Here is a 24,950-nt window from a genome sequence, read left to right on the forward strand (position 1 = left end):
CTCAGCTTCTTGCTAACATAAATACCAAGGTGGCAGACACACAGAAGGAGTGGAGCACTGGTGGGCATGGGCTGTTGCAAACTGTATTTTAATTTAAATTAACTTGGCAGAGGAATGGAAGGTGTTGTCAAGTCCAGACATAGGAAAGGGAGTCAGGTCAGATTTCCTCTCTGTGAAGCATTTCTCTTAATTAAAAAGATTCAGGATCAGAAGTCAGTCACATTTTAAATACAATTAGCTTTTAAAAGAATGGAGGCAAAGAGTGGCCAGAAGGCAGTAGAGAAGGAGAGAGACCTTGAGACAGATGTGGAAGAAGAAACCAAAGAGCCCGAAAAAGACACACAGGGCTGTAACTGAGTTTGAGGAGCCCAGTCAAGGGGCAATAGCCCAAGGGAAGCCAATTCTGCTGCCAACTGGAAAAAAGAGACTTGTCTAAATTGGTGTTTTTAAAGAGCTATGTTGAGTTAGAGGATAAGTTGGGGGCAAAAAGTGTACAGCAGGGCAAGTTTTGGGCAGTATGGACAAAAAAAAAATGTTCCTGGAATCAATCTCCTTATTCTTTAGCCTGCTATTTTACCACCACCACCCAGACAGGCCTACAAGAAGCTGAGGAAGGAAGAACATAATGTTCATTTAAAGCTCCAAACTGCCTCTCAAACGCAGGAGGATGAGTTCGATCCAAAGTGTTGCCTGAAAAGTAAGTTTCACCTTCTACTTTTAGTAAAATCAAACACAGCCCAGCCAGTCAGATCTCCACCTTCCTCTTACTGAAGCACAAACCACATTTTCAAAGCCAGGGATTGAAGATTGGGAATTGAAGACCAGGGATTGCATTGGAATTGGAGACATGGCAAATATGCAGACCCTCAGGAGGTATTATGGCAGTGTTTCTCAAACTCTTGCTAGGTTTGCCAAATTAAAATTTGGAGTGTAAGAGTAAGAATTAACTGCCTTCAAAGGAGCCCATCTAGAATGAGTTACTGTTCACAGGTTGCTTCCTGTAGCTCATGCAAGCACATGGACAGCATTCTCCATGGAAGGTTGATTTGAGTTCATATGAACCTCTAATTACTTTCAGCACACTATTTGAGAATTACTGCTCTGAGGTCTGCAGTTATCCTTAGAATATCATGAAAATGGATGCGTCAGCACTTTCAGACTCTTTGAAACACAGGATATAATGATGAGAACTGGCAGGATGCCTGGGATTCCAGGGGAATGCTATGCCACTGATTTTAAACTCTCTCAGCATTCTAGTCCACTGGATCAGAATATGGAATTGAGAGGAGATTCCTTGCCCAGTAGAAATAGCACTTGAATAGGAAACCTCCTATACCTCCGATCTGAGCAAAGTTAACACATATGCATCAAAGCTAGCATATGTGTCACAGATGTACAATAGTACATAGTGCAATATTCTTGCACCAAGTACATGTGAAAATTATTTCCAGGACAGCATGAGAGGAGGAGCACCTCTGCATCTGTTTTATTAAGAATTGTTCTTCTCACTTACACCCAAAAGTTTCTGGCGATTCCATTTTCTTGTAGAGTAAGCAATGTAACCATTTGATTTCCAACTCCAAGATTCCCATCCACAACACATCCTTCAGGGACTATGAGTTCAAAGGGCTTTATCAGTTTGTTTAATCATGGAGCAACCGATCCACCCACATTTCTGAGAATCTAGTGCACTTAAAGGAAAAGCATAGAGCAACACTGGTCTCACCAGACAAGGGAAAGGGCCACGTAGTAATGATAGGGCAAACAAATCTCTCTGTGCCTCAATAATTATAGAGAAGGCAGCAGCAGCTGAGATTTTAGATGGAGATATGAACACATCAAGATGAAAACTAACATGGAATATGTTTGTGACAATTGCCGACCAAGCTGGGTGTATGGATGTAGAACATGGTACAGTACATGATGCTGGCCACTTGAGTCTCACCAGGTAGGAAGAACACAAGGTCTCAAGGGAGAAAATAACCAGGAATGCTAGCAGACAGAGCAGAAGCTCAGAATGCTGCAGTTACCAGTCAAGGTTCACTGGCACCTTTATCCTTCCATTGTGCTCTGTTAGTATGGTGGGTGTCATACCCAAGTCTGGCAGCCTCATGATTACTTTTATAGCTAAGACTCACAAGTCTCAGTTGCTTGAGTGTCACTGGACTCCAGCTTAGTGGATCTCCCTTCAGCCGTATATGTCAGCTTGAAGAAAAGGCATGAAGATGGGATATTAAATAAGGACGATGTCTCACCTGATTTCTGATCCAAGGAGGGTTGGGGCTAAAATCAAACCTCCTCAGGCTAAAATGAAGGGTTCAGAAAGCTACCTTTTCTACTTACAGTTTCATTCATTGCCCACTTGGTAAGTCCAAGAATTCAACAGTAGCAACTAAATTTAGAAAGATGGTTCCCATGCCTGGATCTCCTGGAATGCCATTTGAAGTTACTTGCTTTTCTGTACAATTAAGTGCACTTTGTTTGAGGCAAAGAGGTTACCCAACTTGGGGACCTTTACTTTTGCTGGGCAAGGAAGTCTCCATCACCAAAGTTTACATATCAGTCACTAGCACATTATACAGGTACTTACCAGTATCTCACCCTTTACAGGTTGGCAAAATTAGTGGTGCAGGTAAAATAAGGAAAAGCAGGATGAGGGGACAGAACAGTGAAGAAAATCAAATAATGAGAGTAGAAGGGGAAGGGAGAAGCAGGAAGCACAAAAATGGTTGGAAAAAAGGGAAAGCAGAAAAAAACAGTAAAAGAAAAAAGTTACATGCAATTAATTATAATTGTTCAGTGTTAATGTTCCATTACAGTCTTTCCAAACAAGAATTAACATACGCAGATACATTATATAGAGACTAACTTTATGTACCAATTTTGTTTCCAGTCCTTTGCTCAAGTCTTGCTGCTCAGAAACAAAAGGGACTTAAGACTGAAAATGTTCCTTTATTGTTTCATTCTTCTGCCTTGAAGTTTCTCTCTTCTACTTGTGTTCATATTGGCATAGATTTGTGGTCACAACTGAAGGATAAATGATTTATTTTGGTGGAGGCACTGTACTTTCTGCACCTTGTGGCCAGCTCCAAGTCCTTTTCTGTCTTCAAATGACATAAGGCAAGGGTGGCACCTCTTCTTATAAAACTATGCCATGCTCACAAGCCTGTTCAACTCTGCGCAACTACATAGTGTGCCCAACAGGCTGGACTTAGTATGCTGACACTATGTTCTACTTGGCTAAAGGAAGGAGACATGCATCAGTACCTGATTTGGGATTGCTCTTTTCTTATTTGCTTGGGTGCTCCTTTGCTGTGCACTGAAAGAAAAGAGATGGTTTTACATTTAAACATGCCTACTGGGTGTGAAAAAAGGTAAACTTGCATGTTAGATACACAGAATCACCAACACATTCATTCCTGTTCAAGTCAAGCAAAATTAGAGATGCAGATAGGGAAATGCCAACCCTCGAAGGAGAAAGTTCACCAGCAATGGAGCTGAAGTGATACATGCCATACGACAGATTTTTCCACCACAAAGACACTCTATACATTCACAGTGGTTCTGAAACATTCCACTTCAGATATAAACCAGAGGGAGACAGGGTCTTGAACCTGTGACTGCACGCTACAGAGGCAAAAGACTTTAGGGAGGAAGCGAAAGACACTGCCTACTCCAGGCCCCAGTGAATCTTTTCTTGAAAGAACCTGCCTGGTAGCATATGGAGAGAACACCCTAGTGTTTCAATCAATGGGATGTTAGACTGTCTTGCGGGATTGTCAATTTTCACAACTAATTAGTGGAATAATTCTGGGGTCCTCTGCTGGCTGGATGCAGCTTGCCTCCTACCAGTTACATGCACATGTACACAGAACATGCACATTTACTATGTGTCCCAAGGCTAGCCACTCATGTTGATATATCTTACTAGCCAACCATTACGATGCTTACCACTATGCCTCTCTCTCCTCCCTAGTTGCCTCAGACATGCAAAAGGCTCAGGAAAGGGAAAGGCTATTTCTGGATTGTGCCACCCAGAGAAAGGAAAGAATCTCTTCCACTCTTTTTAATTTCTTCTCAAAACAAATTCCTGCTGTTGCTTACTTTGTCTAATATGCAGCACAAATGAAATTTCAAGTGAGAGGACCTACACGCTACCGGCCACTCTGCTTGCCAGAGGGTGAGGGGCACTTGCCATTGGAGAGCAGATTTATGGGAACACGTCTCTACTGACCAATCCTCACCACAGTCTTCATAAAGCCCCTTCAACAAGTTCTCCAAAGGGTTAGGCAAGCTACACTCTAGACCTAATAAGGATAAACTCTCACAGGCAGATACGCACCCAGCCACCATGCGCTGCTCAGTGTAACAGCTGGGGAGATTTGGGAGAGGTTTGAGGCATCCAGAGGGAAGAGCAAGATGAGTCAAAGAGAGAGAGAAAAGTGAGATGAAGGAAAAAGAAGGAACTGTAAATTAAGTGTGAAAGGATACATAAATAGACTGCACACAAATTACACGAGAGAGAGAGAGATGGGGAATGGAAGGAGTATGTGAACAGGACACTATGCCTGAGTTGCTTGCTGGGCTGATGCCAAACAGCATTTCGTAAAATGCATTTAGGGTGTTTCTAAGTCATCCAATAACAGAAGTTCTAGGAGCAGCATTACAGAGTAAAAGTGAAATAAGTGGTAAGGGTTCAGGGACCTTCTACTGAGATCATTTGGTCTTGATGTCCTGAAAATTCTGCTTACAGGCCCCTACAAAAAAAATCAGACCACTATAAAGAAATCAGGAGTCAGCTAGAAGAATGGCACTGGGAAACAGTCAAAAGATACTGGAACCTAGGATTTAGGTAAGCCGTAGGTTCATGACCACCAAAATAGCTTTTTAAGAAACACTGCCACCTCCAAGACAAGTAGAACTATAGGGAGAGGCTACTAATCATCTGAAGGTGATATAATCTGCAGGAACATTTTGGTCGTTTCCCTAGTTGGTGAGGCTCATTTGACAACAAAATGGTTGTAAAGTAATGTTCACAATGGTCACTGGCATTTTGATTTGGGATGATTTATTTATTAGACGTAATGCTATCAACACACTTGCGTTCTCAACTAGTGGGAAAGTTATGAATGAGAATTTAAAAGACTAAAATGTATCACTAGGAAGGTCTGGTTCTTTGGGAAGCTGGAGTTTATAATTGCTTTAAACAGGATCAATCCAAACATCCCGTATGTTAGAAAGCACATAAACCTGTCAAAACTAGATGCCAACATGTCTACAGAGTCAAGGCGGCTAGAAAAAGCAAGACACTTCCTTTAAAAACTGGAAGTGTCTGTCCAATCACAGAGGAAAAGGAGACACAGACTCAGGGAACCAAATGTAAATGTACAATGAGGCAAGCCATGAAGAAACAAGTAAGAGCTAATGGGGAAAAAAGCAGAAGGAGAAAGCTAACTAGAAAGGGTGTGCAGCAGCTGGATAAAAATAGTACTGGGGGAAGTCAGGGTAACTGCAGACAACTGATATATATTGTCATCAGTGTTGAAGGGTACCCACCCTTGAGTCCTTTATCTAAAGACCTGTTTGCATCAGAGGTGACAAGATGAAAATTTTAAAAAGTAATCATCAGAACCCAAGGGGCTTCTGAATTGGCTGCTGCATGTTGAAGTCCAGATTGTACTTCTAAGTCAAGCGTGTTTTCCACATGGGAAAAAAATATGTACTCCCTTTTGTCATATTTAGATTCTGCAACCATTATTTTTGAATTTGAAAGCCTAAGATAAGATTACTGTAACGTTAGGACTGCAATTGCTTACTTCAAACTTCATCACAGCAGTGATGGCAGGCACCCTGAAAACAATGCATCAGTCCTCCATCATCTTCCATAACTCCCTATGTCCCTCAGAGCACCATGCAAAGTGTTTTTCTCCTACAAAGCCCTGGAGCCTTACATGCCTGCAAGCAATTCTCCTTTCCTATGTCCCAACACAACTTACAATAGCTCACATGAGGTTACCCTCAATATTATTAGTGCAGAACGTCAGGCTACTCATTACACAGAGGCACTTTCCTGGGAGACTTGCCAAATAGTATTTCTGAAGTGGCGTAAGACCTTCCTATTTTGGCTGGCTTTTGCTAGTTAGACATGTCTTTGTGACAGGGCAGGTTAAAGTTACTGTAAGTGATAAAGATCTAATAATTGTTTTCATTTAACTGGCTTTTTTTTTTTAAAAAAGCACCCAAGTTGCTTGCTCCAAAAATAGGATAGGTCACAAAGGAAAGCCAAAAATAAGTTTTCTCCCTCCCTCTCTCTCACACACACGTATATCACTCATTGTTACCTTTTCACTCAAGCATTTGAGATTAAAGTTCATTAACTTCTCCAAAATGCAAGTTTGATCTCAACCACACATGCCTAGTTTCAGCTTCTAGTTATTTGATTTCGGTTAACCCAAGTCACAAGATCTGTACTACCAGGCATCCATCCAATCACAAGATGCTCTCTTCTGCTTGGCAAAAATTTTTTTTAAAAAATTCCTCATTTCCTACATCAGCAGTACTATTTGGGCCGTATAATGTTTCCCAGTAGCCTGATTCACATGCAATGTTAAACCATAATTAATACAGAAGCGCCCCCCCCCCAACAACAGATTTACGTGCAACTGTATATGCACAGCACTGGGAAATAAATAATTTAATTCAAACCCTGGTGGGAGAGAGCTGGAGAGTCCTCTTGGCTCATGAGGAGACCCTCCCTGGAGCCCAAAGTCAGTGAGAGCGGAGGAAGCCCCAAAGAGATTGGAGGCACAGCAGGGCTTTGTTTACACTGCTCAGCTTCCCTGCCTAACAGCTGGTGTGAGTGGTAGCACAGAAGCAGCCAATTTCCCACACATCCTCCAGCCAGCCCCACAGCTTCAATTCTAGTTGTGGATGTCTCGGGATACAGTAATTTTCATAAGGGTAGGAGAGAGAGCAGCAGAGAGGGAGCCTGAAGGGTGTTTAGAGGGTGCTCCCCAGTTACACGATTTCCCCTTACGCACGTGGGGACTCAGAACAGAACCCCTGCTTAAGGGGTGGGGGCAACTCTAGTTAACTCTGAATTGCAATGAATGAGCAGTGTACTAATGCATGCTGCTTTGCTTCTTCTCGACTCAATGCTAGGAACAACAAACTACAAGCATTGGCTTGCTATTCACTGAGCGGCGACTTAGAATAGTATGTAACTCCACACTGCCCATTCACATTAGACCGTAGTTAAACATTTAACTGCAGTTTACTGTGACATGTGAGCCAAGCATCTCTTGGGGTTTATTTGGTAGCAGATACTCACTTGGCAAATCCAATGAAGTCTTCGTGGTTAGTGTTGATGTAGGACAGCTCTATGTCAATCAGCAGGAGAATCTGGAGAGAAGACAAAACCAGCTCAGCTGCATGACAACATCATGAGAAAGAGCCCATTTAGCCTACTCTTCTGCACACTGAAGCCTGTGAAAAGGACCTTGCCTCGATTATCTGCTTATGCATAGCCACACAAGAGCTCGGTACTTTCTGCACTGCTATAACAAGCAATTCCAGCTCAACGGAAACCCTGAGAAAGCTGAGCAAAGAAGGGGTTCGCTTTGCTGTGATTGTCAGTTGAGAAAGTCATTGTAGATTCTGATTCTGCTATTCTCAGTCAGCCCAGAGGTTATTTGGTGAGTAAACAAAAAACCTGCTCACCTGGTCCTTAGTTTTCCCTTCTCGTTCTCTGATGTATGTCGTAACAATTCTCTCTGTTTCTTCTCGAAGCCTAGGGTAAGAACCAAGCTGAGGACAAGCGGAGAAGAGATCAGATCACCGCAGTCTTAAGCATCAATTATAGACACACATATAGAGAGCAGAAGAGAAGAGGCTGGGCTATTTCTCAATTTTACCACTGGGGCAGAGCTAAAGCACAAAGTAAGAGGGATTTGGGGTGGGTTTTCTTTTGCCAGTTCAATAAAGATACAAAACGCTTTTCTGGGTGTTTGATGTGCACCCTATGCTCCCCGTGGCTTTTGTCTGGGAAACAGCCCAAGACCTCTGTGGAGTTTAGCAGAAGGAACACATGAGACTGGCTTCTTAGTGCCACAGGAAAAAGAATGAGAGCTGCTTTCTTTTTGATTAAATGATAGGCCTACCCACAAGTCACTGTGGAAGATGGCGATTACATATTACCAAGATACTCTTAGAACAGATAAATGCCAGAGCTCTTTTCACGCTTCAGCGCTGAAACAAGCTTCTTTTGGCACAGGGCAGCTGAAAAACGCAGCCTTGTATTACAGGAAGTGCTCCTGAGATTTAGCCACTTTTCAAAGCATGTTCGACTACAGCTGCTACGGTCCAAGCAACACCAGTGCAATGTCTCTGTGGGACCCTGCTGTGAAGCCAAACTGGACAATTCAACAGTCTGATGGGCATTCCTCAGAGAGGATGTAGCTGCCCCAAAATTATTATTATTTTTTATATTTTTATACAATTAAGTGATTTCTACTGAGATGTAAACTGCTTTGAGATTTCTTGAAACATAAAAGCAGTATTCAAATAATGAAAAAAGAATGGCAGCTGCTGTGGCTCTGGCTCTGCTCAGGCACAGACTGCCCTCACTGAAAGCAATCAAACTTCCTTTTAGCTGGGCACCGCAAGTAGCCATATTCCAGGTGACAGGGAGATGGGGAGGGGAAATAAAAGAGTAGAGACTCATTACCTTCTCTGCACACTTTTTAATGACCATGGCCAGCTCTGAGACCACCAGATCAACACACTTCAAACTGGGCTCTTTGAGCTTTATAATCTGTTTTTTCACTATAGCTTCAAAAGCCATGTCAGGTGTGAAGAGCCCCGTCCTGCGCCATGCAGAAAGCGCGAACAGAAAGGAGAGATTCCGAAGAAAAGCAGGAAAATAAAAAAAGTGACAGAGAGGGGAAGAAAGAGATTCAAAAGGTTAGTAATGTGCAAAGGAAAAAGCAGCAGCACTTCCTCAGGAAGATCCTTCTTGCATTGCCAAACTCTTGACAAGGAACTACTCCCTTCCAGGAGCTGAGCTGCTCAGCAGGCTTCAAATTAGCTTCAAGTATTTCTGCAAAGGGACTATGTCCTGCCTGCCCCTTGCAGTATGAGTGTGCTTGGCAAAGTGGATAAAAACCTGTTTTTTTAAATGGCTCCCCAAGACTGAAAAAACAGGTCATGCTTGCTTCTTACTGTGCCCCGTTTGATTCTAGAGTATGAATGGCTAACCTATGGCAAGGATGCCGCAAGTAATTTGTTGCACTCCTAAAGTGAGGCAGAAAGGCCTCAGGGTCAGGCTGTGTCAAGTCAGGTATGCCCTGCCCACCTCTAGTGCTACTCTGCAGCCTGCTCGCCACCATGTTTGACCACAATCAAAACTCTCTCAGGCATGGGTTTGGGGGGCTACAGAACGACAGAACACAACTGGAGTGATCCCATTTGTGGCAAACTTGGCAAAAATGTTGGCTACCATTGCGCTAGAGTCTTCCATGTTCCGAAACAGTACTTGGAAGGCATCTGTTAGCAGATGGAAGGAGGGAGAAGGGCTGCATACTTACAGTATTTGGTGATGGTTGCTATTTTCAATTAACATATTATTGACCTTGCAACCTGATATAATTAGCACTTCTACTGAAGCTTTGAGCCTAAGATGCTAGAATGCCACACTGTGACTGTTGTAGTCAACTTGTGCCTGGAATGGGAATACTAGGAATGGGGCTCACATGAATCAATGTTCCTCCATACATAAAAACAGTATCTCTACTAATGTGTCAGAAAAACTGGAAGCCTAGCACCCTTCTCTCTAGCATGCTACTTCTCTATAAGGGGAAAATGTTCTGTAATAAGGAGCATTCCATCATCTGAAGTGGTACAGTCAACAAAGACTGGTCATATCCATAAGAATGAGGCCTGCCTCAGCAATCAGCATTTAACCTTTCATTTCTGTTTCACTGGATCATTTTGCCTGCAAGGAATGATATTTCCCCTGGCAATTGACCTTCAGGTCTTGGAAAACCTTGATTTAGAGTCAATCCTCTCATGATGGTGTCCAAAATTGCTCCCTGTTTCACAGTTCTGCCACTTCCCTGCCCCCCGCTTCATCAGTTGCTGCTCAGACTAGGAGCACTTCTTTGGGGAATGACTCCTGTACAAAATCCTTTGGAATCTGAATTCAAGAAAGCTGCCCAAACTCTACTCAGATACCTTGTGGGCCAGAAGACAGATGCAGATTCTGCTGCATCAGGATAGTCGGGATTTGAAGGACCTTGGAGAGCAAGTGCTGGCTTCTTCACATAACAACAAAAGCACACAACTCCTTTGTCAGAAATGGACCCGGAGTCCTACAGCATACACCACTGTAACAAGCAAGCAATGTAAACCGCTCTTAAGAGCAGCACCTTCGCTACTCTGCTGAAGATCAAAGTTCTTGTCCAGAGGGCACACAATTAGGCAGCATGATCCTGGAGCCTCAGTTTGTACACCCTGCTGTCGATTTCAGCAAATTAAGCAGGGGAGAAGCTAGCTCTTTGACAGGTCAGTTTTTCAATATGCATGTAGATGGGACAACCACACTGAAACAGTGAAATGAATTCCCAACAGATGGCCTTTAGACTGGAAATGGTTCATTATGCCAATCAGTGCATTTGAAGCTAATTTGCCCAAACAGCAGCATGACCTTCTAACAGCCATGACTTTGCAAAAAACCTGAGGGAGCGGTTTAAATGGCAGATCAAGAAGCCATGCACTTAGAGAAGGGCCAAGATCCAAGAAGAATCTACCCACAGACCTAGCCAACCTCCAGAGAGCTAACAGCAGCTTCTATTTGCAGGCAGAGGATAAAAGCAGGAGAAGCTTAAAGCACAGACCAATCCTGCTTGCAGTGAGCCACAATTTCAAGACTGCAATCTGGACCATGTTATAAGACAGTTTAACATTTTTGTAAAAGCCTATGAAACTTGATAGTCTCCCCTGCAGAGTAAACCCCAATCCCATCTTAACACCAGCCAATCAGAATTTTAGAAGATGCTTGTAGCTCTTCCTGGAGGTTGTGTTAGGCAAGTTGAGCAGATTAGAACAGTGCAGTTTTGGCAGGTTTTCCCAGCCCACTCAGTAAGGGCTAGGCTGCCTCCAGCTAGTTCAATACCTTACTGGTACACTGTCTAAATGTATTGATTAACTCCTGAATAACCAGGTCGACACATTTCAGACAAGGCTCTTTCAGCTTCACCAACTGTTTTTTCACAATGGCCTCAAATGCCAAGTCTGGTGTGAACAGCCCCGTCCTAGTCATCCACACGCAGGAGAAAGGAAGGCAAGACATGGCAGAGAAGAAAAACAAGGAGGGGGAAGAGAACAGGTTTAAAGACTGTCAACATTCTAGAACACAATTCCCTCCTGCAACTATTAAAACCTTCCACTGCATCCAGCCCTCTCCCATTTAAATAATAAAGTTCAAAAGGTAGAATAAGGGCATCATAAAATGAAAAAAATGTTGATAAGACAAAAGAGGGGAATGAACTCTAGTCTTTGCTACAGAAAGACAGTTTTGCAAACTGAATTCTAAACTGTAGGTGTTTACAGAGGCTTTCTTCTTTCTAAGAAGCTTTGTATTCTAGATCAAAATATGAGACAGGAGGCAGATAGGCAAGAAAGGAAATCGCGAGGATATGGGTTTTAGGGAAAATAACACACACACCCAGATAATAATTAAGAAACCAAGGGCCTCGACAAGAAAAAGGATAGAATAAAAGCTGGCCAGGGCAAAGACATTACAGATAAAGGATAGTGGGAGGGGGAAGGAGATAAACAGAAGTTGATTACACTTGAAGCAATGGATCTTGAGTGCTATTGCCCCAAAAGGATAGTGTCTAAATGGAACTGTTCATTCCTCAACAGAACTACAGAAACTCCTGGCCTATACATCCTATCCTGAGCCCATTTCATATGGGCATTAAAAGCCTTTGGTCCTAACAAGAGTTCAAGTTTGTCTCCCATTGCTGCATCTATAAACAAAATGAAATAAAGGGTGCTGAAATTGGAGGAGAGGGGAAGAAAAAGCCACCAATAAGAAATGCTGTGCTGTTTTGCCTGACAGATGAGCTGTGCTAGAAGTATTTGCAAATGGATGTATAGCCCTGGACTTTCTCTTTCATTGCCTCTCACTCCAATTCCTCCAAGCAGAGGAAGGGTCCTCCCTTTAGGCTTGGTAAAGTACCAGGCACAGTGACAGGGTGATCATCATTCTGTTTCCTTTCATCTTCTGGGTGACATTCTTTGTTTTGACTTCGGCAGAATGGGAACCCCCATCAGTAGAAGGCATCTCAGACCAAATACCAGCTTGCCTTAGCATCCCAGATAGTTATCATTACACACAGTTTATCAGTGGAGAACAAGATAACACTGTGCTGCATTGAATCAGCTACTGTTCCTATACTTGCCTTACACCATGGATGTTTTTGATTGCATAGCTGATTTCTCGTCTCAAATCCTTCTCATCAAACTCCATCTAGAAGACAAAAAGCCCCCAATGCTAAAGCTGGTAGAAACGGGAGAAACAAAATTGCTGGTTGATCACAAAGAGGGGCCCTCCTTTCTTCTTCAGACACTTGCACCTTAGAGAAGCCATACTTTCCAAACACCTTAGAGAGAACTTATGCAAAGATCCAGGATACAAATTATGTAGTAGCCAAGAACAGCATACTTGCCAAAGACCATTCTCCTCAATACAAGGAGTGCATTCTGGATCATGCATCCCCTGTGATTCAACCCAAGGGCAAGCTCTGTCTTGGTCTAGTGCAAGTAGAGCCCCTGAATTTCACCCTGGGACAAAACTGACATCTGTGTGAACTGTCAATTGACTACTCACTGGTAAACATAACACTTTGTCGAGTGATGGGGTGTGTGGGTGGGGTACTTAACTTTCCCAGGAACATAACTGTTTTTTAACCTTAAGATTGCTGTTCCTGCTAGTGTCTGTTGCTACATTTTCCCTACTACAGGGAATAGTCAACTGTTCTCCAGACCTCAAAGGCCATTTAACACACAACAGCAGTGACCGCCAGCACCAGAGCAGCTAAGCAACTGTTCTTGAAACCCTCTCCCGTTTGTAATGGCAATTTTCACTGTGAAACCTGAAGTGTATTTTGTACTGTTTTATTTTGTTGTTCACATTGTATTGCTTTGATATTTTTGGGTGCCAAGTAAGATGCCAACTAAAACGTCAGTTTTTCAGCAAAAATGTGCTGACATCAGGCTGGTAATAGAGATGTAACACACTACAGCAGCCTTCAGGCTGGTACCCTCCAGGTGTTGTGGACTGCAACTCTCACCAGCCCACAAATACACAAAGCAACATAATATAATAACAAAAATCAACACATCATAGCAGATACTCAACAATATAAAGTAATAGCTGAAATCTTCCCTTTTTTCTGTTGGATGTGCTTTGGAAATAACACTCTGGCCGGGAGCAGGTCAACAGGCTATGTAAGTAAAACTAAACTTGCCTCTTGTTATCTTTTAAACATGGAGAATGGAGAAGAGGCATTTGTTTGCCTTAGTACACCTCAAGGTCAGTACCAATGATCAGCTAACAAATGTGAGTGCAAAGTTAAGAGATTTTAACCTTAAGGACTGCCTTTTGCCATAAAGACATGTTCAGTAAGCCCCATTATGTGTCCTACACTTGAATGAAATTAGGTCTGCAGGTGCATGATGCATGGCCTTCTTCCATATTGTTCTGGAAGGATAAAACTGCTTCTATGGGATGGGACCCCAATTGTGCCTCTTTAACTTTGGATGATTAGATAAGATCTTCCAAAGGGGTCTGGATCATCAGCCCAAAGCAGACACTTGTGACTTTGCTCTTTCCTAGCAAGCAACAGAACACTGCTAAGAGGGGGAAATGTGTCTTACTGATTGTCAACGGTGGGTTGAAAATACAGCAGTACTCTCATATGCACAGCTATAGCCTGAATAAACACCATACTTAATCACCAAACTCACAAACTGGCACAAAGTAAACATTAAAAAGGCTATAGATGAGAATACTTTTTTCAGAGAAAAGAAAGGTCCAACTGTCACCAACAGCAATCAGTCAGTCTCAAGAGAGGGATGACTCTTCCCCCAGGAGAGGTGGCAGAAGGCTTAAGAGGAACCTGACTGATCCTTCCAGTAGGGGGCATTGTCCCTATCAGGAATGTCCTCCAACAGCAGCTCGCAAATCACCCCAGGACATAATATCCCATGTCTTTTACCTTGACAAGTTCAAAAGGGAACCTTTCATGGAAGATGCGGTTTATTCGGGCTCCGCCTGATAGTTCTAACGTGTCTACTTGGTCCCCAGAGCCTTCAATCCGCTTCTCAAAGTCCACAGCAAACTGCTGGACCATCCTATGCAGATATAAATTAAAACCAAATTTTTATATAAGTTTATATAATGCCACAGTCTGTTGAGTGAGCAGAAGCCATTATCAGTCAATCAGGAATGTAGAGTGAAAGGTAACACTTTTTACTAGATCAACTTCTTTTGGCATGTACGTATGAAATCTAATTCTTTGCTAGGAAGCTTTCAAAAAACACATACGGTGGTACCTCTGGATGTGAACGGGATCCGTTCCGGAGCCCCGTTTGCATCCTGAAGAGAACGCAACCCATGTCTGTGTGTGTGCGGGTTGCGATTCGCCGCTTCTGCGCATGACATTATTTTGAGCGTCTGCGCATGCGTGAGCAGCGAAACCTGGAAGTAACACGTTCCATTACTTCCAGGTCACCGCGGAGTGCAACCCAAAAACACTCAACCTGAAGCAACTTTAACCCGAGGTATGACTGTAGTAGGAGATGACTTTATTTGGTACACTACTTCGGCACACACTACGCTATCACTATCACAACAATAAAACTTTTTATGCTGCCATCTGAAAACTGCTTAGAAAAATCAAAGCATACAATTAGGCTGAAAAACAATAGATTTGATCATAATATATTCCATTATAAAAATGTAAGATGTTAAAATACTCAAACTCTGGACACCAACCTTGTCAAGATGATCAAGTTCAAACTATGGACAATGTTTCAAAAAAGATTTGCTGCTCCACAACCATGCTACACAAAAATACCGCTCCACATGCACTTTACGACCAAATGTGGAATGTAAAAGAATGCAAAAGTCACATGTAATTTGTGCATCCTATAGATCCAAAAGGATGCTCTGTAGTATGCATACCTTTTTCCTTATGCAACATTGTGAACTGCAACTTACACATAAATGATGCCGTACAAGTAAAAAATGAGCAGAGGAAGCACACTGGATGTTTGCCACAACACAGATATTCAACTAAGTTTTACCCAGGATAAACTTACTGAAATTAATAAGCATAACTAGTTAGGTCCATTAATTTCAACAGGTCTGCGCTGAGTAAAACTTAGTTGGATACCACCCTACATTTTCATGCTTCTCAAGATGAAAGCTAGCCTCTGAAAGCACAACACAACAAAGGAAGGAAGTTCCCCTTGTGAGAGGCACAGCTAAATGTAGATTTGACCTACTGGAGCAAGGCTTTCGTTTTCCGCGTAGGGTCATCAGGGCGGAAGTTCTTGTATTCCTCCACTTCTTTTTCAAGGGACAAAAGCTGGCTCTGGAGTTTGCTACGCAGTGATGGCAGAGTCTCCCGGATATGGTTTGTCAATTGCTATGGAAAAAAGAGAGCGGTCATTTTATAACAACATCATTATAAGTAGTGTTGCTTAGTGCTGAATAAAAGCAGCTTTCCCTTTCAAGCCAGCTAGGTCGAGGGCTGTCTCTTTAGCTCTTGATCAGGGGTGAGTTGTGGTGTGATGGAACTGTTGTTGTTTTTTGCCAGTTATTTTTATTGATTTTCCAAATCATTGCCGAATTAATTCAATTTAATACAATTTTCCAAAACTGGCTTCCCATTCTCCATATATGATATGTCCAAGATGAATCCCTATTGCTTTTTGTTCTCAATTAATCTCTACTTAACATCCTCCAAAATTTACCAAAATTCTTATCCATCAGCTGCTCCTTTGTGGTGTGATGGAACTCTAAACTGGAGTAGGCTGTGATTCTTTGGTATATGGCCCAAGAATGCCTAAATCCCCATCTCGGCCTAACAAAGCTGCAAGCCCACCACCTAGGTGAACACCTTATCCTTCTTTCTAGCACCAAAATCCTTTCCTTGTTGCCCTTGCTGGGGATGAAGTTAAAAGAAAACTTGGCTGCTCCCAGCATAGCCCTTTCAACACTTCCAAAACAGGCACTGGCTTATGGAAACCATCTACAGGTCTTTTCCTGCTTCAACAAGTTTAATCCATATTCATTTGGAATAATTCCACGGAGAAAACTGTGTATGATGGGAGATTAGCAGAACTACATACTTATTTCATGTCAGCAACAAGCTGATACCTGAAAAAGAAATAAGCTAAAAACCAAAGACCCTTATTTCTGTTCTCCCCTGTTTCTTTCAAATGTTTAAACCAGCTATAAAATGAAGAACAGCAGATTATTATTTTTTCAGTAAGAAAAAGTGAGGGGGGAGAATCACACTGGGGTGAGAGGTACCAGCCACCTTCCTACATACTGTAACATCTCTGCAAGGTTTAAGGGGAAACAGTGATGTTCAGCCAACTTTAAAGAGCCAGGCAAAAGAGCCAGGATGCCACAGGAACAGCCTACCTGGTTGAGCAGCTTCTGCAAATGGGGGGTTCCCATGCGGTCTGCCATGTGTCTGTAAGCAGGATGGGAAAGGAAGAACTTGCGCTCAGCTGCCAATGCTGCTCTGATGTCCTTCTTACCATCAATATCCTTCTGGCTCCGGTTCACAACTCCAATGTAGCCTATGAGTGGACAGCTCCATATATTAGTTTTTGCCTTATAGTTTTGCACAGGACCCCAGTACAAATGCAGAGAAAGCAGTTAGGACACAACAGGGAACCCCTGCAGAAAGCCACATAGTTGCAATGGTACAAAAGAAGTGGGGAATCCTAGCTTCTACAACAATCTACACTTAAAATTAAGAAGGGCCTATTGCTCCTATTTTAATTAAAAAGACAAGAAGCCATGAATTGGGACATTCAACAGTCATTGGCTGGAATTTTTACACTCGGGATAGTTCTTTCCCATGGAACTTGGCCTCACACCCTGATGTCACAAGTTGTCTTCCTTAGTACATGAAAGCACTGTGACTCAGAAATTTACAGAAAACCAAGTGGTACAGCCCAAATATAAAATATGAAAATGTGCCTATTTTGCACTGTTTATTTCAAATGCAGAACTGTGATATTGAGCAATATAGCAAGTATATTCATTGAAGGGGTAATCAAGAACCCACTCTTGTCAGACTCTGAGCTCATGCTGGTGAGATGAGTCATCTCCTACTATACAGTATACAGACCTATACAGAGATCAAATCTGGACAAAGCTAATCAAGTTAAAAGCTACACAAGAGCCAGAATAATTCATCAAGATCACAAATTGGCTCTAAATGCACAACACTCAGCTAGGATCATCACTAAGGTCCCTTCTACTGTGCAAATTGGAAGTTTCCAACAGGTATACGAAAATATATGGCTCCAACCACTGACTGCTTCCTGCCAAAAGAGTGGATGGAAGAAAGAATCTGACAACTTCATGTCAAATATATTGGGCTTTGTCATGAAGCTTGGTCGCAGATCACGTCCCATATGCATCCTGCTGACATTTTGCACCCAAAGATGCTAGGAAGAAAAGAAAGCTGATTGCCAGAAGCCCTGTACATCTGTGTGCTTTAGGAATGCTCTGGATGACAAAGGGACAAGATAAACAGCAAGCAGACTTCAAAACTACCGTATTTTTCACTCTATAAGAAGCACCAGACCACAAGACGCACCTAGTTTTTGGAGGAGGAAAACAAGAAAAAAAATATTCTGAATCTCAGAAGCCAGAACAGCAAGAGGGATCACTGCGCAGTGAAAGCAGCAATCCCTCTTGCTGTTCTGGCTTCTGGGATAGCTGCGCAGCCTGCATTTGCTCCATAAAACACACACACATTTCCCCTTACTTTTTAGGAGGGAAAAAGTGAGTCTTATAGAGCAAAAAATACGGTAGCTACTTTCATTTGCTCCTTCGTACCCAGAGTGCACATTAAATGCACATTGCATGATGGTTTGGAGCCCAGGTACTTCCTTCCCTCAAGCCTGATTAGCAAACACTCATTTTATTCAAGTCTATGAATCTGACCAATGCTACAGTACTTGAGTTCATTCACACAAATATCCATCAGTTATAAGTTTTAATAGCTTTCTACCTCTCCGCAGAGGTAAAAGTTTGTTCTCCAGAACATCTCTTGCATCAGTGCCTTCATCCATCAGGTCTAGTTTGGTTATTACCCCAATTGTCCGTAAGCCTGAGGGGGAAAAACAGAACGACTGATCAACAGATGATACAAATATTCAGGTGTGAGATTAAACAAGTTCTCAGGAACTACACTACATATTATAATAAATGATAAGCTTAGCACAGCAACTTTGCACATCACTGTGATTAGGGCTTTCGTACAGCTCTTTATTTTACTTCATAATGCACAGAACTAATTATTGCCACCAAGGGCATGAATTATTCAATCTTGTTCTGCCCTGCAATTTTAAGTTCCAGTTGTCCTAACCTTATGGTTCTGCTACTATCATTCTGTTCCCAGGATCCTCTAGAAAATTCCTTTCAAAGACCAGCATTTTAGCAGAGAAAGGTATCTGGCACAGGACCATAGAAAAAGCACATTGGCACTGGACTATTCTACCTAGAATGATTTGGGGCTTCCCAATTATTTTAGCTGTGAAGCTCAGAGTGAGATTTTGGAGACCCTACAGTATTCTGCCATGGAACTGTGTGGAATTTATCAGTGCAACAGGTGAAAGAGAAAAAAAATCAGGATTTTTTTTTACCTTGTGGGTCAACTTCTTTGGCCATTTTGAGAGCATCTGAGTTGGCCAAATCCATGTTGGCTGGAGTCACAGCAAGAATCAGGCTACTCTCTCTGCTGATGAATTGCAAAATCATATCTTTTATCTGGTACTCAATGTCCTGGGGTTGGTCACCGACTGGCACCTTAGTGATACCCGGAAGGTCAATCAAAGTCAGATTCAATACTGAAAAGAAAAGTGAGCACAATGTTAAGAACTTCCTTTTGAGAAGGTCATCAAGTTTTGCTTTGTGACCTCAAGGAACTTTGCCAAAGTCTTTTCATACAAGGATGGAGGGAAGCCATTAGGGAGATCTAGCTAGTTATTCTCACAACAATAAGACCCTAAAGCCTTTTTTAACCATGATAATGCATCTAATGACTTCACATCCTCCTACAGCTTCATCTATATACAGACTTTTACTCCCTAAGTACCAAAGAAAGATATAGCTTTCCATTTTACTGAATATTTCCAGTACAGGGTACTTGAGTAGTCCAGTAGCACTCAAATATATGTATTCAGTTCAGTAATATGTGCTTTTAAAATGTTCATCCAGAGCACAAAACCATACCTACCATGTGGTGAATACACCCTCAGGTTAATGGGAACAGGAGAGATGCCTTTATTTGTTCCTGTAACCCTGTCTGTTTCCGCTTCAATCTCCTGTCGGACTTCATCAAAATCTGTAAACTTCTTAGATTTGCAGTGCAAAAATTCTGCATATTCTGAAAGAGAGAAATCACTTTGTCAGATTGGAATTCACACCTCTGGAAAAGCTTTTGAGGGCTCAATCAGGAGCTGTCACCGAAAACCACTTTTAACTATACCAAATGCTTTATACTGCATGCCTGATTTAGTAGGGCTGCACAGCATGCTCAGCAGTTTCATTTTGTGAGATGAAATTATGAGGGGAGGGGGAGACACACTGTATTTCCTAAATTATGCAAATATCCATTGTCCATTTACTGTGTTGTATTATGTTACCAAAGTGCTGCTGCTTTGGTCCCAAGGGATGTGCCCAGAGAGGTCTTCCACGGTGCCCACATGGTCCCTTTCCCTTATCCTTTCCCTGCTGAAACTGGGTTTGAAACAAGCATTATACAGAAGCCCGTACAATAGGCTGTGGAGTGTGCTTGCTTGTGGGATGTGCAAGATGCCCACAGCAATTTGCCCAGTTTGCAAATGTGTGCCCCAAAGCCCCAAATGGTTGGCAACTCCCGGATGGTTGGTCAACTGCTAAGAATCATACTCTCAGAAGAGCCTATCACCACCCCATGACACATGATGTTCTGCTATCCAGTGTGTCTGCCTGCCATAACCATAAGAAAGCTCTTTAAAAACCCGACAGAAAGCCTTCAATAGACCGCCACAGTTGCTCCTGTGCACCTCCACCAAACTAGGCAGTCAGTGCACAGTGCACAAGAAAGGGGAGGCTGCTACAGCTGTGTTGCAAGTTGGTTTTTGCTTAGCACACTGGCTCAGGTAGGTGGTGCCAAGGTGTTGAGTGCAGTTCCTGTGAATGATGAACTGAGTAGCCAACCCTGGGCAGCGTGAGGAGAGATGCTATCATAGTCGTGCTATGCACTGTTTGTTGGGCACAGTGACCAACAAACTGTTGTTGCTGTTTGTCTTAGGTCAATCCCTTAGAACAGGGTGGCCCAGGCAGCAGCTTAGTCTTGACTGCTGCATGACATCCCAAGGTTACTTCGCCACCCCACTGCCCCCTAATATTCATTCAGAGGAAGTGCAATCCCATCTAGAATAGGCAAAGTTCCTAATTCTTAGACCTCACTCACAATTTCTGTCTTAGGAGGATTCAATTTCAGCTTATTGGCCCACAAGTGCAGCAGGGCCTTGGTTCAACTTGTACACAGTCTCCCCTCACTCAGATTTAAGAATATAATTCTAATACTCTACAAAACTGATTGATTCATTATCCCTATTTGTTTTACAAGTCAAGTCAACGTATTCAGAAAAAGCATGTCCATGTTTTTTACCAAAGCATAGTAAATTACTTAATAAAGACACTGGCTTGGAAACATGTTAAGAACATTGAAATATAGTCCCACAAAGACATAAACAATGCTAGTTAACCAGAGCAAATAAAGATTTCTGCATTCTAGAGTAGTCACAGTCAAAGAAGAAACTGCACACGGACATATCAGTATTCACACAAGGACTTGGGTCACTCTTCAAATACAATGAAAAAACCACATACCTGTTTTAGAAAAGATAAGCTGAAGAATGAGGGGACGTCTGGTAACAATTCCAGATCCACGGGGCAGGAAATCTCTGTAGAGTATTTTTACAAAATAATGTTACTTCAATGGCATAAAAAAAGATACTGCAATTATGAGGACCGACAAACAATACTTTTAAAATCCTATTCTGGAACACCGCACTGTTCCAAAATTATGTCCATAGGATCTAATGGCCACCTTAATGAGAAAGCTGGCACATTTTTTAATAGCATACAAAGGAAGACAATGACAGTTTTATGAAGTAGTCAATGTGGTGTCCTCCATATGTTGGTGAACTACAAGTCCCATAATCCTTGACTATCAATCATGCTGGCTGGCTCCACCATCAGAAGTGGAGTCCAAAAGTATCTCAAGAACATCAATATGGCCACCCTGATGTATGGGAATGATAATGTTAAATACTGTACAGTTCAACATGTTGTTCATGGTTTCCACTGCTAATGACATATTGTGCTTAGATTTATATTTTAAATTAGCAAATATTAAGAGTTGGCGCAATTGCTGCTGCTTCCTCAACTATATAGCTAGTACACATGGAGGCTCAGAAGCATAAAGAGCTTTCTTGGATGAAGCAAGTGGATCTGGAAGGTCTAAGTGAGACCTTGAGGTATCTGATAGACATGGAAAGACTTTCAGAAGTCTCTGGTAGCGGGACTTCCGGGTCAGCGCCATCGATTAATGGCGGATTCCCTCTGAGTCTCGGAGGGACCAGCTCCGCGGGATCGGGTCTTGCCGCTGCGGCAAAGCGGGGACCCTTTAAAAATCACAGGCGGGGGAAGCCTGTGAACGTGGGGACTCGGCGGGCACCATTTGCGCCCCCCCCAATCGGCGAAGGGACCCTTTTAAGGGCTCCGGAGCGGGACGGGGTGAGCGGCGCGGTGCTGAGAGTCGACTGCTTCTTCCGCGGAGTGAAGCCGCACAGCCGTGATCGGAGAGCGCTGACTTTTTCCTGGGACTATTGGATTCTAAAGTAACTACTCGTGAGTAGGATTAAATTGGATTTAAAAGGAGTAAGAACAAGCTAATTTGATACCGAAGCAGGAAGGTATAAACAGGAAGTCTGCCTTCCCTTCTTGTAAATGGATCAAAGCAAAGAGACTGTAAAGCAGAAACTTGGAAAGACGTTTGAAAAAGACTTAAATCCTAACATCTGGAAAGCGGTCTCTCCTCCAGATTGCAGGAGTGGAGGGGGGAAAGTTTGAGGTTTATTTACCTGCAAAAACAAGAGGAAAAGGAAGCTAAAATCTGCTGCCTAAAACCTGGGAACGGACTGCCCCCAGACAAGGAAAGCCGCTCAGTGGAAAGCTTATCGGTAAGCAGAGGATTTTTGACTTAGCTCTGCAAAAAGAGATACAGTGTTTCTGGACTTCTCCTGGCTTTAAAGTAACTCTTTAAGTGGACTGAAACTGTTGTTTTTTAAGTGAATTGGGGGACTTATAAGGACTATATTTGTATTTTAAAAGTTGCAAGTTCTGGCTGTTACTGTGTCCCCCTAGAGGAGGCTTGACATTGTTACAATAACAACTGGGTTGGAAAATTCCTTTTCAAAACAAACCCTCAAACGGTGGGATTGACTTTGGATTCCCATGAGAGTGTTATGGCAGATGGAAGAGGAAAGTTAGAGCTGGCACAGGAAAAGACTACTAGGTCTGGCAGACACTATCGGACAGACACTGCGCAGCAGCGAAGGGCTTCAACATCTGGAGCATCTGGAATACCAGGGGCTGCCCCTCCACAGGTCAAACCAAAAGTTATGTCATCCGAAGACGTTTTGGCCCATGCACTTGGAAAAATTAATGAATCCTTGGAAAATTTAGCCAAGCAGGTAGCTGAGACAAATAAACAAGTAGCTGAAGCATCAGTTAAAATTGACCTGAATACTACAAGCATTAATAATTTGGGACAGAAGGTCACTACCAATATACAATCCATTGAAAAATTACTGCAGGAATCTGCTTCGACCAGAAAGATAGCTGAAGAAGCAAAAGACATTGCAACTGCTACTCAAGAGAAGATACCACCAGTATACAAGCAATTGGAGGACCACGGTTTGACATTGTCCATGATTGAATTGAAAGAGAAACAAAAGAATTTAAGAATTAGGGCTGTACCAGAACGTGAGAAAGACAATCTGGCTGACTTTCTTACACAGGAATTTACAGATTTTTGGCAACAGGACTTGGGGAAGGAAGAATTCAAGATAGTGAGTGCATTTAGACTTGGAAGAGGACAAAGGAGGAACAAGGTGAGGGACTGTTTGATTACTTTCCGAACAAAAGAGGAGAGAGATAAAATTTTGAATCTGCACTATCAAAGGACTCTGGAAATTGACGACTCAAGAGTGGAGATATTTAAGGATATTCCAAAACATCTTTTGGACTTAAGGCTTAACTACGGTGACCTAGTTGCCCTGCTGAGAAGAAATAGAATTCTCTTTAGGTGGGAATTTCCCCAAGGACTATCCTTTAAATATAAAGGAAGAAAGATAAAAATAAGATCAGTTAACGACAAAGACAGGTTTTTGAAAGACCACGAAGAAGATCTACAGAAAGAAGCGGAATCCGGAGAAGAGCCAAGAGCACTGGAAAAAGGAATACTAGATATAGCAAACCTATCCTTTGGATTACACGGCCCAGAGAAAGAGACACCACTGACAGAACAAGAACAGACACTCGGAGCAGTTGGAGGTAAAGTGAAGTAACCCCACCATGGTTCTGCAACTTTTAAGTTGGAATTGTAATGGCCTTAACTCCCCTCGGAAGAGAAAAAGTGTTTTTCACCTACTAAAAAAGGAACAATTGGACTTGATTTGTCTACAAGAAACGCATGTAACAAGGTTACACAGGAAACTACTCATTAACAAGAGATTGGGACAGGAGTTTATTTCATCTGATAAAGTCAAAAAAAGAGGAGTTGTGATATATGCAAAGGAGAGACTACTACCGAAACTAATCTTTAAAGATGAACAAGGAAGATTCCTGGCAATTGAAATTCAAGTTCAAGGAGAGAAATTTCTGATTGTAGGAATTTATGCACCAAATGAGGGGAGATCTGAATTCTTTAAAAAGTTGCATGAGATCTTATTGGACTATTTAGATTATAACCTGATTTTGATGGGGGACATGAATGGAGTAGTATCTACAAACATGGACAAGGCACAAAGGCAGGTAGTCACCAAGGATGGTAGACTACCAAAAACCTTTTTTGAGATGATAGACAATATGGACTTAGTGGGCATTTGGAGAACAAAGAATCCCTTGGGAAGAGAGGGAACCTCCTTTTCTGAAGCCAAGATGACATGGACTAGAATTGACCAAATATGGGTAACTAGAGGAATGGCACCAAAGATAAAGAAAGTGGAAATCTGCCCAAAAGAAATCTGCCCAAAAACTTGCTCTGACCATAACGCTCTAAGGATGGAGATGAAGCAAATATCAACTGGCTCCTTCAGATGGAGGATGAATGACACCTTATTTGGAGATGAAGAAGTGTACAAAAAGGCCCAAAAAACTTTGAGAGACTATTTTGAAATAAATATGAACACCAATGTAGAAAAAAGAGTAATCTGGGACGCAAGTAAAGCTGTTATGAGAGGGTTTCTGATACAACAGAATGCAATAAAGAAGAGAAGTCAAAATGAGAAGAAAGATAAAATTTTGGAGAAAATAAAAGAAAGTGAGAAGAAATTGAGGGCAAAACCAAAGTCGC

General features: G+C 42.3%; 1 protein-coding gene across 11 annotated transcripts in view; it reads right to left on the reverse strand.

Annotated features, from left to right (window-relative positions):
* Positions 1–24,950, reverse strand: part of DNM2 (dynamin 2) — a 65,829-nt gene that overhangs the window by 22,709 nt on the left and 18,170 nt on the right. For 3 of the 11 annotated variants that reach the window (XM_053370688.1, XM_053370682.1, XM_053370689.1), the window contains exons 2-13: positions 21,200–21,273; positions 19,557–19,706; positions 18,964–19,167; positions 18,330–18,428; positions 16,721–16,881; positions 15,574–15,716; positions 14,283–14,418; positions 12,465–12,532; positions 8,726–8,864; positions 7,720–7,806; positions 7,331–7,401; positions 3,256–3,319 (exon numbers count right to left, since the gene is read on the reverse strand). In XM_053370688.1, the coding sequence (XP_053226663.1) occupies positions 3,256–3,319; positions 7,331–7,401; positions 7,720–7,806; positions 8,726–8,864; positions 12,465–12,532; positions 14,283–14,418; positions 15,574–15,716; positions 16,721–16,881; positions 18,330–18,428; positions 18,964–19,167; positions 19,557–19,706; positions 21,200–21,273 (1,396 nt within the window). Of the gene's footprint in view, positions 1–2,590; positions 2,603–3,255; positions 3,320–7,330; positions 7,402–7,719; positions 7,807–8,725; positions 8,865–11,170; positions 11,310–12,464; positions 12,533–14,282; positions 14,419–15,573; positions 15,717–16,720; positions 16,882–18,329; positions 18,429–18,963; positions 19,168–19,556; positions 19,707–21,199; positions 21,274–24,950 lie in introns of all 11 variants that reach the window. The other 8 variants (XM_053370683.1, XM_053370679.1, XM_053370684.1 and 5 more) reach the window with 4 other exon arrangements.

The sequence above is a fragment of the Podarcis raffonei genome, chromosome 17 (assembly GCF_027172205.1).
Source record: "Podarcis raffonei isolate rPodRaf1 chromosome 17, rPodRaf1.pri, whole genome shotgun sequence".
NCBI classification, from domain to species: domain Eukaryota; kingdom Metazoa; phylum Chordata; class Lepidosauria; order Squamata; family Lacertidae; genus Podarcis; species Podarcis raffonei.